The sequence below is a fragment of the Leucopleurus acutus genome (genome assembly GCF_964270905.1).
Source record: "Leucopleurus acutus genome assembly, chromosome: 16".
Classification (NCBI taxonomy): Eukaryota; Metazoa; Chordata; class Mammalia; order Artiodactyla; family Delphinidae; genus Leucopleurus; species Leucopleurus acutus.
In genome coordinates, this window is record NC_139158.1 from 57,539,941 (window position 1) to 57,550,663 (window position 10,723).

The following is a 10,723-nucleotide window of genomic DNA, read 5'->3' on the forward strand; positions in this document are numbered from 1 at the left end:
CACCCAAATAAAGCTGGCCTTGGTGTCAGCTGCCTGCTCAGTGGAGGGGGCTTCTGGAGACTTCCAGAGTTCCTCTTCCTGAGTAGAAGTCCAGCCCTCAAGATACCGGCCCTCCCACAGGTTGTGCCCTTGCAGGGGGCTCTAGACCAAGAGTGAAGACCAAGCCTTGGAGCATAAGAAACTTGGGGTGGGCAGGGGGACAAGCTAGAGACCAGGTAAGTGTCCTTTAGACCCGGCCTGGGAATCTCAAGTCCCTTCTTATTGCTATGGCAAGAAATAGCCTGTTTTCCCATCTGCAAAATGGAGCAAATAATCATGGCAAGGTAGATGAACTTTGACAGAAAGCAGTAATGACACCTGACATGTTCTGTGTGCACTCTGTATCAGGCAGCGTCTTAGTTGTACATTTGCAAAGGATTCCCTACAATCACAGCTCATATTTGAGGGGGAGAGTTATTTGCTGTGGTATTCCGAGAGGATTTCCTGACACACCCAGGTTTGGTCTGGGACTGGTTCTCCCAGATTGGCCCTTTCCCACTCTCTTAGATCTTGAACTTGGCACCTCTTAGGTGGTGGAACCTCTGCTGGGTGCTGGGGATACTGAAAGGGAAGTCATGTCCTTGATAGGGCAGGGAGCCTTCTGGGAGGAATTAACATTTGAAACCAAATCTTAAAAGAGGAAAAGCAGATTGGGGAGAGCATTTCTGAGGATAATACAGCAGATGCAAAGACAAGGAAATGTAACAGCAACTCTGTTGCTGGGATTTGATTCAGCAAGAGGTGAGGAATGAGGCTGGGGAGGGCCTAGGTCCTAAAGGGCTATGAGACTTTTAAGTTTACCTGAGGGCAATGGTGAGCCACTGACAATTCTAGAGGAGAGAACTGATGGCATCACTCTTGCCTTTTTGGTGCAGAATTTAGGAAGGGTGAGCCCAGAAGTGCTTGAGCAGCCAGATGAGGGAAATGGGGAGGCTGAATCCAAAATCTTGGCAAGACTTGGGAAGAGGGTAAGAGGCCACCTTCCCAGGGGTCTTCCAGCCTCAACCTGCTGACTTGCCCCTGCCATATTCCACCATCAGTGTCTGCCGCAGTCTTGTCAAGGGCTCCACAGGACACATGCTGCCTTACTCAACTTGCTCAGTGCTTTATTGAACCAAGACCATACCAGATGACTCATCAGGGCCTTCAAGCAGCCCTGCCCATTTCCTCAGATTCAGAATCCAGAGGTGGCTGGCCTTGGTTTAGCTGCTTCCATGACATTTCCTTTTGAATATCTCCAAACTTTAAAGTGTAAAGATTTTGTCCACACAGATACATGTATACTCCTGCTGCAGGCTGTCATCCTCACTGAGACACTTTCAACTCAGCGGTTTGTAGACAAGGCATTGTGCATCCATGGCCATCCATCCATCCACTCTTCCATTCGTCCATCTGTCCATCCATGACAAGACAGCAGCAAGTTCTGACATGGTTCAGGCCCCAGGGTTCACAGCAGTGAGGGCTGGGCTTCCAGTGGGCTCAGGATGCAGGCCTTAGCCCTCACCCAAGGGCCTCCGCAGATAATAACATCCCTTTCTGAGGCAACAGAAGCCAGGGCCAAGTGGGTTATGAAATTTGAGTCTTTAACCCCAACTGGACGGGGGAACCTAAACCTTAGCCTGTGACTATCCTGAGATGGGCAAAAAAAAAAAAAAAAAGACAAATCAAGCCTACAGATAACACTGAAACAGGAAAGAGTAAGAGCTCATGTCCGTGCTGGAGGTGTTCATATGGAGGGACAGGAAAGAGGAAAAGAGAAAGGGGAACATGGCGCACACACTCAGGAGTGCTGTCGAGGGCCTGGGGCATAGTGCTGAATCCTAGGGCAGCGAAGAGTTCAGCTGTGGCCCATCCCAGGGGGCTGTAGCTTTCTCTCAGCCTCATACATACAAACAAAGCCCCTAGAAAAAAGGGGGCTTTTCTGAATACAGGAAGACAAAGGGTTAACCCAAACAATAAAGAAAAAAAAACGAAAAGGCTCCTGCTAGACACAAAATACTTCCTTTGAACTAGACTTAATCCAATTTCACTAAGTCAGCAGGCTGGGCTCTTCCAGGGGTGCCAGGGGTGGGGGCGTGGGTGTCACCAGGATATGGAGTATGACTGGAGTGAGACAGGGGATCAGCACTGGGGTGGACAGACAGGACACCCTCACCGTCTTTCGCCCAGACAGCAGACCCTCAGCCCTGTAAGCCACCGGGCAGCTGACGCCCAGGCCGCACAAAGGAAGAAAGGCGGGTGGGACAGTTGCCAGCACTTCACTGGTCCTGCAGGCGGCTGCAGAGCTCCCGCCGGCTCCGCTCGCCAGCCCAGCTGCGCGTCTTGAGGCGGAAGGTCTTCAGCTCATCCTTGAAGGCCTCATGGTTCATGGGCCGGTAGTCTTGAGGCTCACAAAAGGTCTAGGGCAGGATGGGATGGGTTGATCAATACGGGGAAATGGGCAACTTCAGTGGGGTGACCCAGTCCTCCCTACTCCTTCTCCTAGGGCTACCGCCTGGCCGAGCCCTTTCCCTGTAGCCCAGCCCTCCCACGGAGACTATGGCCACCCCCACCCATGGTACCGGGTGCTGTGGGAAGAACTCCTTGTAGCCGCCTTTGAGGATATACATCTCAGGATAGTAGAGGCTGGGGTAGTCATTGGAGGCTCTGTCCCGTTCCCGGATGAAACGGCACCTGGGACAAGCAGGGGTGTGGGGTTCAGAGCTGGGCGTGCAGTGGGTGTACGTCAGGGGACCTGGTCCCCACGCCCACTCCTTTGAGGGCCTTGGGGAACCACAGAAGGCTTGAGTGGAGGAATGTCCGCCACAAGAACACTTTGAGATCAGTCTGGCTAACTGGGTACAGAAGAGGTTGGGGAGATAGAAGGAACGAAGCAAATCAAGGGGGTTCTGTGTCCAGAAGACAGTTGCTCTATCTCTGTCAGAGACATTTCTCCTGGGCTGAGAAAGGGGAGGCAGAAAGGAGAGAAGTGGACAAAGTTCAAGAGGTAGATTCAGAAGGTCTAGACAAGGCTTGGTGAGGAGGAGGTGGAGAGAGGAAAGGACAATTGAACTCTGGAAGGGTCAGTGTCACTGAGGACTGGGACAGGGCCCTTGGACTTTAAGGACACTGATGGAGACTGATGGAGAATTAGGTTTTGGGGAGGGGGGCGGCAAGGGATAGAGGGTAGATGGGAGGCCTGTTGGGAAGGACAGTGAGAGGGAGACAGGAGGAGGGTGCCATGCACAGGGAAGCGGGGATGAGGTCTGCTCCAAGGTATCGGGTGAGACAACAGGTCTAGGCCCAGATGGGGCCATGGCTGGGCTTGGGCGTCTTGGCCATTGGATGGCTCCAGCACCCGCAATCCCGGGCGAGGAAGGTCAGGAGCAGCACTAGCTGGCTGGGCGGAGCTGGGACTCACATGCGGGGCCCCCGCTCAGATGAAAATTCACAGTGGAAAACGAGGATGATTCTCTTGTCCAGGCTACAGGGTGTGATGGGGCTCTGTAGCAGGAAGGTCTCAGCATCCCTTTCCAGAGGCAGGTTCACAGCAGTCTGCCAAAGGAGCCAGAGGTCAGGCCACAGCCCTAGGCCTGGGTAGGAGACCCTGCCCTATGCGGTCCCCATCTTTCAGATGAGTGACCCCACCTCCTGAGGGGCAGAATCCCACGAGAGGGTGCACCCACCCCCTACTGATTCATTCTCCGGGCAGAGGAAGGATAGAACTGGGTGAGTCTTCAGGGCCTCTCCCGTCACCCTGCCTCACCTTGATGTGCCCGCCTTCATACTCGTAGGGGTATCTGCAGTCCACAATCACAAACCTCTCCACGATGTTGCTGAACTTGCCTGTCAGCAGGGCCACCATCTGTAGGAGGCCACGGAGGTGGGTTCCAGCAGTTCAGGCGGGCAGGCAGGGGCTGACCCATGCGCGTAGCCTGACCCCAGGGGAGGTTAACAGGCAAACAGAAGTCCCAAATGCACCAGAAAATAGCTCATGCCTGCATACCGTTTCTGGTGAGATGTACTTGAGGTCTTGGTGCTTTCCATCCACAGTCTGTAGGAGGAAGGCCTGAAGGGAAGAGGAGAGAGAGGGGAGAGAGAAAGTGAGATTGGTAAGATGGAAAAGATGGAGTTTTTTCCCAAGCCCAAAGGCCACACCTGCTTTGACCTTCAAATTCAGCTCTGGTTCCCATAGCAACCAAGAGGGGCCTCTAGGGTCTGATCCCCAGGGAACAACCTTCCAAGGGGAAATGAAGATGGGGAGAAGAGATGAACCCCCATGCCTCCTGCCCCCATGTATTGCCAAGCAAGCCCCAGGATGAGGCCCAAAGAAGCTCCAATCAAGATGTTATGGTTTGGAAATGTTTTCCAAGGTTGAGACACCACTGATGCCCTGTACAGATTTGGGTACAGTCGGGATATCAAGGAGAGTGAGAGAGAGGAGTCTAGATGAGAATAAAGGATAAGATGCAAAGGACAAAGCGAGGGGCCTCTGGGGAGAGAGGGAGTTGCTGAAGCAGCTGCTGGGCTCAGGGGCCAGTCAGTAAGGGATCGAGCCTCCTGAGGGATCCCACTGCTAGTACCTTGGAGTAATCCCCGATCAGTTCTCGGTGGTCACTGTCCAGGATGTTCTCAATCTCGTCATGACACAAGGACTTTGAGCGGAGAACGCGGGCTTTCTGTGAGGCAGGTGGCAGCCAGGGTCAGGGGTGAGGCTGCCCCTCAGTGCCCCGTCTGGCTAGGACCCCCCTTCCCTGCACTCTGTCCTCTGCCACAAACCCGGCTGAGAAGGACTTGCAGGGTGGACTTGGAGGGTAGCAGCTCAGCCCTGCCAAGCCCAGTCCTGCCCTAGAAGGAGGGCACTCACGGGTTCCTCAGCCTCCCGCTGCTCCTCCTCTGGAGGGGTCACGCTCCTTCTCCGCTTGCTCTGTATGGGCAGGTCCCTGTCCTGGGGCCGCTCCAGCCTCTTGAGGATGGGCCGGATCACGCTGCAGGGCATGGACGGAGAGCGGAAGAGCCGCTGGCACTTGCTGTACATGATGAGGTCCTGGCAGAGGTGGCAGGTCTGGGGTCAGAGTTTCCAGCCCCTGCTCTCCACCCCAAATCCCACCTGAAGGGTAGGGCCCCACCCCTCCAAATTCTGAGGGGCCTCTCCAGAGGCTCACCTGCTCCTCTTCCTTTTCTGAGGTCTTGACCAGTGGGGCACTAATGAGGCTCTCCATGCCTGGGGGGACTACATCATCCTCCTGAGGCCAAATCAGCAAGGATATGGTTACATTCGCAGGCAAAGGTCCAACCTCTAAGGCCCCGAGTCCTCCAGGATAGGCTTCCCAGTTCTCCCAGCAAACTTCAGGCCAGCAGCCCTCCCTGACCCTGCTCACACCTCCCTCGCTTTGCCCGAGCACAGGGCAGCCCCCCAGAACTAGAAAGCTGCAGGGCCCCACTCGCTGCAGGGGCTTGCATAGAACTGTGAGAAGTGTGCCATGCAGGAGGACCAGGCTTCCCTCTGCCCTGCCCATCCACCCTTCACTGCAGCACCAGCCACCTCCTCTCCTCTGATTGGCCAGAGGTCAGGCTGTGACTCAGTTACCTCCAATTCTTCTTCTGACATTGAAGTGAGGTCATAGTCTTGCTGTAGGAGCTCAGAGCTCTCCCCTTTTCTGAGATCCCAAGGAGGGAGAGGTAGGGGGCCTGACAGGGCAAGGCTGTTCACCTTTAAGTCACTCTCCAGGATATCCACGAATCCATCATCTTCCTCGGCAGCCCCCTTGGTTGGGGTCAGGGAGAAGCAGCATTGGGCCAGGGGAGTCAGTTCCTCTACTTCCATCTTCCGCTCAGGGGTGAGACACTGTGTGGGTGACGAATAGACACAGACGACTCAGGGGTGGGGCCCTGAGGCAGTCCCCACCCCAAACTTCTGAGAAAAGTTTCCCAACGCCTCAGGGCTCAGGATCACCCTCAAGTCCCCCAGGCTGCCTTCACAGGCACCTGCCCCGCGTGCATGCCTGCCCTGCATGGGTCAGCTCTCCTGATGTACCATCAGGTCGGGAGCCGAGCTTGGCCTCTGGGCAAAGGCTTCTCTGCGGCTGGCCCACTCTGCCAGGGCATGGGTGTGGCTGGGATGTGTGGGCTTCCCCGGCATCTTGAAGACAAATCCATCCTGCGGGCAATACAGGGAGCGGAGGGGGGTGCGTGATCAAATGCCAAAGAACCATCCCAGCAAGCCCGCTTCTCTCCCTGGAGTGCTCCCACTCTGGCCTTCTGGAAGCGCACATTCTCTTTGTCCTCCCTAGAGCTGTGGGCAGCTCGGCCACATGCTTCACTCTTCCTCCAGGTGCCAGGTGCTTGGGAGTTGGTGATGTTCCGTAGCACAGGGCTGTGGCCCAGAAGCCTCCCCTAGAGAGCCAGGAGGGCAGCAGGTACAGAAGGCTGCATTCCTCTGGTGCCAGCCCAGGCCCTACCTTCTCCCATCCCTCTTCCAACTCCCCCAGCTTCCCTGTCCACCTCCAAAGCCCCAGCTCCCAGAGCCAGACCAGGGACACCCAACCGATTCAAGTCCACCCTCTGGGAACCAACCACCCTCAAGTCCACCCTCTGGGAACCAACCACAGTCCCTCCTGCCCCTCCACAATCCTGGCCAGCAAGCCCGAGCCTCCTCGGGCCTCAAGGACACTCACCGGCAAGGACTGGAAGCGTCGGATAGAAAACTGCTCACTGCAGAAGGAAACAGGGACACCTCAGGGCTGAAGAGTTGGGCCGTGACAGAGAGCATGCAGGGTCCCCCTCCACCACAGAGCCCTGTGCACCCCTTTGGGAGGACCTGGGAAAGCACCCTCCCTGGGCCTACTCCACCCACACGGGGCAGGGGAGCCTGCGTGAGAAAGGCCCAAGCACTTACTTTCGAATAACTCGGCTGGCTGTCTGGATGGCCTGTTCAAATCTAGGAGAGAGAAGGGTCCCATGCATCCCAGCTCCCCTCACAGCCCATCGCCCACCCCCAGCATTACGTTTTTAGTCCACAAGGGCCAGGGCCAAGGTTCAGGCCAGGGGAAAGAGGAGGGAGGAAGAATGCAGACTATCAGGGGGCCCAGGTATAGGGGAAGGGGAGATGAGAGGCAGCCTGGGATTTTAAAGGCTGCCGTGAATGAAGGAGGCCTGGAGAATGGCAGTGACAGAGACAGCTGGGGTAGGTTGCAGGGTGGCTGAGGAGTTACCAAGGCAACAACAGTCTCACCAGCCTGCCCACAGGCCTTCCACCTGTATGCAAATCACCTCAGCAGGGCCATATGGCTGCCAGGAAAGGCATCCATCCATCCTATGATGACAGGCCTTGTCCTGACAATGTGGATATCTCCAGGGCCTGGATGCCAGAAAGGCTGGGCTTCCCTCCCTTGTGTGGGACTGTCCTGGATCCTCCAGGACAGGGGCCTGGTTCAGTCTGCTGTACCAGACCCCCTAGCGACAAATGTGCAGGGTCACAACCTCTCCTCCCTCCTGTGGAATTTTCCAGGACCCAGACTCTGTCCTACCCCCTCCTCCTGCCTTAGAAGAGGCCAGCAGGCAAAGAATTCCAACAGATGTTCCTTCTGAGGCTAGCTATGTTACCAGAGACCACCTGCCAGGCGGGGCTTTTGTGTGTCTATGTGTACACACACACACACACACACACACACTTCTTTCTGTGTAACCATCAAAGCAGGTGCAGTGGTGGTGGGGGGAACTGAGGGCTAAAGTGTCAGGGGGATGCCCCTGCCCCGAGTAGGGGGGTGGCTGTGCCCAGCCAACCTGGCATCAGGATGACCAATTTAATTGGCTTGGTTTTCAGTCTGCACCTGGGCCCTGGGGGTAAAGCAGGGACAGTTCTGTGTTACCATCAAAACCCAACGTGCAGTCCCCACACCACCACCCAATGCTCTCCCCATTTCCTGTTTATGAACAAACCTGCAGCCCAGCCCAGTCTGATCAAAGGCAATGGGAGGAAAGACAGCCACTGCCCTAAACCCAAAGCCACAGTCCCTTAGCCCAGGCCACAGATGCCCAGCTGTTCCCAGTAATGCCTGACAGCTGCTCTCCCTGCTGGGGCATGATCAGCTGGATGGGAACAGCTGTGCTCTGGAAGGTACTACTCATGCCCCACAACCAAGAAGCAGGGAACTATGCTGAGCAGAGCCCACCAACTTCTCTACTCCCCCCTCACAAAAGGCCTGGTCCAGGGGTTGGCCAGAGGGTCAAATGTCACTGAAACCAGAAGTTACTGATAGGATGACCAAGGGCCAAACCAGCTTGCAGCAACTGTTTTGTTTGGCCTAAAGTAAATTAAAAACTTTGAATTAGTTGGACTATATTTTCCTACCACCCCAGCCCTGAACCCACTCTAAGCTGCTCCCATGAGAGCAGACCCTTCCATGAGACAAGGAGCAGAATTCTAGGACATGGGAAGGTCAATTAGTGCCCCCATTGGGGATCCAGAGAGGTCTGTTTGCTCTCCCAGGATTCCCAGCGAGTTTACGGTAGAACTGAGATTCCCCAAGGCAGGTTCCCCGTCCTTGGTAGTGTGGTCCCTCTTCTCTACTCACGTCTGCTCCACCACCTGGGGGTCCATAGGGCTGGGAGAGTCCATGCACAGACCTGAGGACAGAGTGCATTGGTTTGAAAGTAGTGGCATTTCCTGCACACTTTCCCCCACCATGTCCCAACCCTATTCAGAAAAGGGAAAAAAGCCTGTTGTTATTTTAGGTCTTGACATATTGAAAAATGAAACAAAACCCACCCATGGACCCCAAGGGCTGACACACTGCCAAATCACACAGGGCTCCACTCCCTGTTTACTATGGAAACTCCTCCCTGTAGGCTTTAAACCAGAACTCTGCTAAGCATTTTTCTAGAACTGGTTTAAAATAATCTGTTCTAGAAGAGATAATGGCTTTTTAAAGGAAAAAGTTAAAGCTGAAGGCAAGTGAATGTTATAAAATGACAGACTTTCAGCCCTGATGCCTCCCAGGTGGGGCTGTGGTTCAGGATTTTGGCGCCTGGTTTTAAATAGGTAAGATCTCATCTCCCGCAGAGGACCCCACCCAACACCCACCTTGCCCAGCCAGTCTGTGCTGGGCGTGGTAAGCCCCACCAGAAGTGGGCAGAGGGAGGCTGCTGGGCCCACCAGGTTGTGGTAAGGATGTTAGTCTGATCAGTAGTGAAGTGGGGAGGCTAAGGCAGCCACCCAAACTCCCCTGGCACCCCTGGGCCTCACCTGCATCAGAAGATTCAGAGGACTCAGACGACAGGGAGGATTCAGACGCCCGACGGGACAGGGATAGGCATGTGAGCAGGCTGCCTACCTGACTCTTTGGGGTCTCGCTGGGAAGGGAGCAGGGACCCAGGGAAGGAGAAAGGTAAATATGGGGCTCAAGGGCTGGCCGGCCCATGTTCCCACCAGCCACCCACCTCTGAAGGGCCCATCCAGCCTCTGCACTGTCCCAGGGAGGTGATGGCATCAAGGGCCTACCCTTTTCTCAGGCCTTCTACAGAGACTCTAAGTGTCTTCTCTTTGTTGACTGATTTAACGTTCTCCTGGGTGCAGGGGAAGGTGAACCCGGAGCAAGAGCAAGGAGGTAGGCTGGAGGAGGTGGGCTGGGATCATCCTGGGGGATTGTGGGGCAGTAGACAGCCCTGGAGGGCTTTCCCCTAAACTCTTCAGGCCCCTACCCATCCACAAGCCTTTCTGGAGGAATGGCCAAGACTTTGGTCTTTATTGCTCCAAGGACAACCCAGGCTGGAGCTGCAGGCTTGCTCAGGGAGCAGGACCAGAGTTTAACCCCTTAACCCCAGGAAAGAACTGGGGGTGGAGGGAACAGGGCCACCCTCAAGTTCCCCCTCCAGACTCAGAATCCCCTGCCTGGGGCAAAATGGTGGAGATTTGGGCTCAGATTAGGAAGGCAGCATGGTGGAGGTGGGGAAGAGGGTCTCCAGAGGCTTGTGCGGGCCAAGAACAAGTCACCTGGAGGGTGTGAACAGCACAGCCCTAGTCCTGGGCCCCTGAAGCAGTCTCTGTCCCGGATGCCTCCCCATTTGGCACCCAGGCAGGGCTCCCAAGAGGCCTGGGACTAAACCCTCATGCGGGCCTCTCACCCCACATCCAGTATCCTTGGGGCGCCCTACCTGCCGAGCCCGGCGAGGTCGTGCATGGTCTGGGTGAGGGTGGTGACCGGCGAGGAAGCGGCGGCGCGCTTCGGAGACCCCAGGAGGCCATGAGCCCCCAGCCGGAGGCCCGGGAGGTGGCCGGGACGCTGGGCGCCACCGCGCACGCCGGCCGGACTGAGAGTCGAGGCTGCCGCGGGCTCCGGCTGGGGCAGCTCCATCTCGGTGGGGCGGGAGGGCTGGGCGAAGGGCGACCCACAGACGCCGGGCACAGCTGGCCGGGACGAGGTAGGGAGCCGGCCCGGGGTGGAGGGGGGAGGGAGGGAGGAAGGAAGAGCAACGGGGCCGGAGCGAGGGAGGAGAGGGAAGCGGGGAGGGTGGGGAAGGGAGGAGGGACGCAGGGACCAGCCACCAGCCCGGGAAGCCTCTGGCAGAAGCTGCCACCTCCACCTCCTTATATATTCGAAAAATAACAGCGGCCGCGCCGCCGAACGCCACCAATGGGGGTGCGGGTTAGAAGAGAGGCGGGACCGAGGGCGGAGCCCGTGTGGTGGAAGGCGCGGAGGCTGGA

General features: G+C 56.4%; 1 protein-coding gene across 4 annotated transcripts; it reads right to left on the reverse strand.

Moving 5' to 3' along the window:
* Positions 1–2,297: 2,297 nt before the first annotated feature.
* On the reverse strand, positions 2,298–10,373 carry CDC25B (cell division cycle 25B; the record flags this gene model as incomplete). 4 transcript variants are annotated; one of them, XM_082857069.1, is made up of 16 exons in its annotated part: positions 2,298–2,438; positions 2,601–2,712; positions 3,440–3,573; positions 3,785–3,883; positions 4,025–4,087; positions 4,602–4,697; positions 4,886–5,065; positions 5,184–5,264; positions 5,732–5,866; positions 6,056–6,178; positions 6,292–6,414; positions 6,696–6,732; positions 6,917–6,958; positions 8,595–8,646; positions 9,266–9,345; positions 10,174–10,373. In XM_082857069.1, 16 exons carry the CDS (start codon positions 10,371–10,373, stop codon positions 2,298–2,300), a joined length of 1,698 nt encoding a protein of 565 aa, XP_082713195.1. The 4 variants fall into 4 exon arrangements, with proteins under 4 accessions (XP_082713195.1, XP_082713194.1, XP_082713196.1 ...); XM_082857068.1 differs by having other exon boundaries at positions 9,266–9,372; XM_082857070.1 differs by lacking the exon at positions 6,292–6,414 and having other exon boundaries at positions 9,266–9,372.
* Between the last annotated feature and the right edge of the window lie 350 nt (positions 10,374–10,723).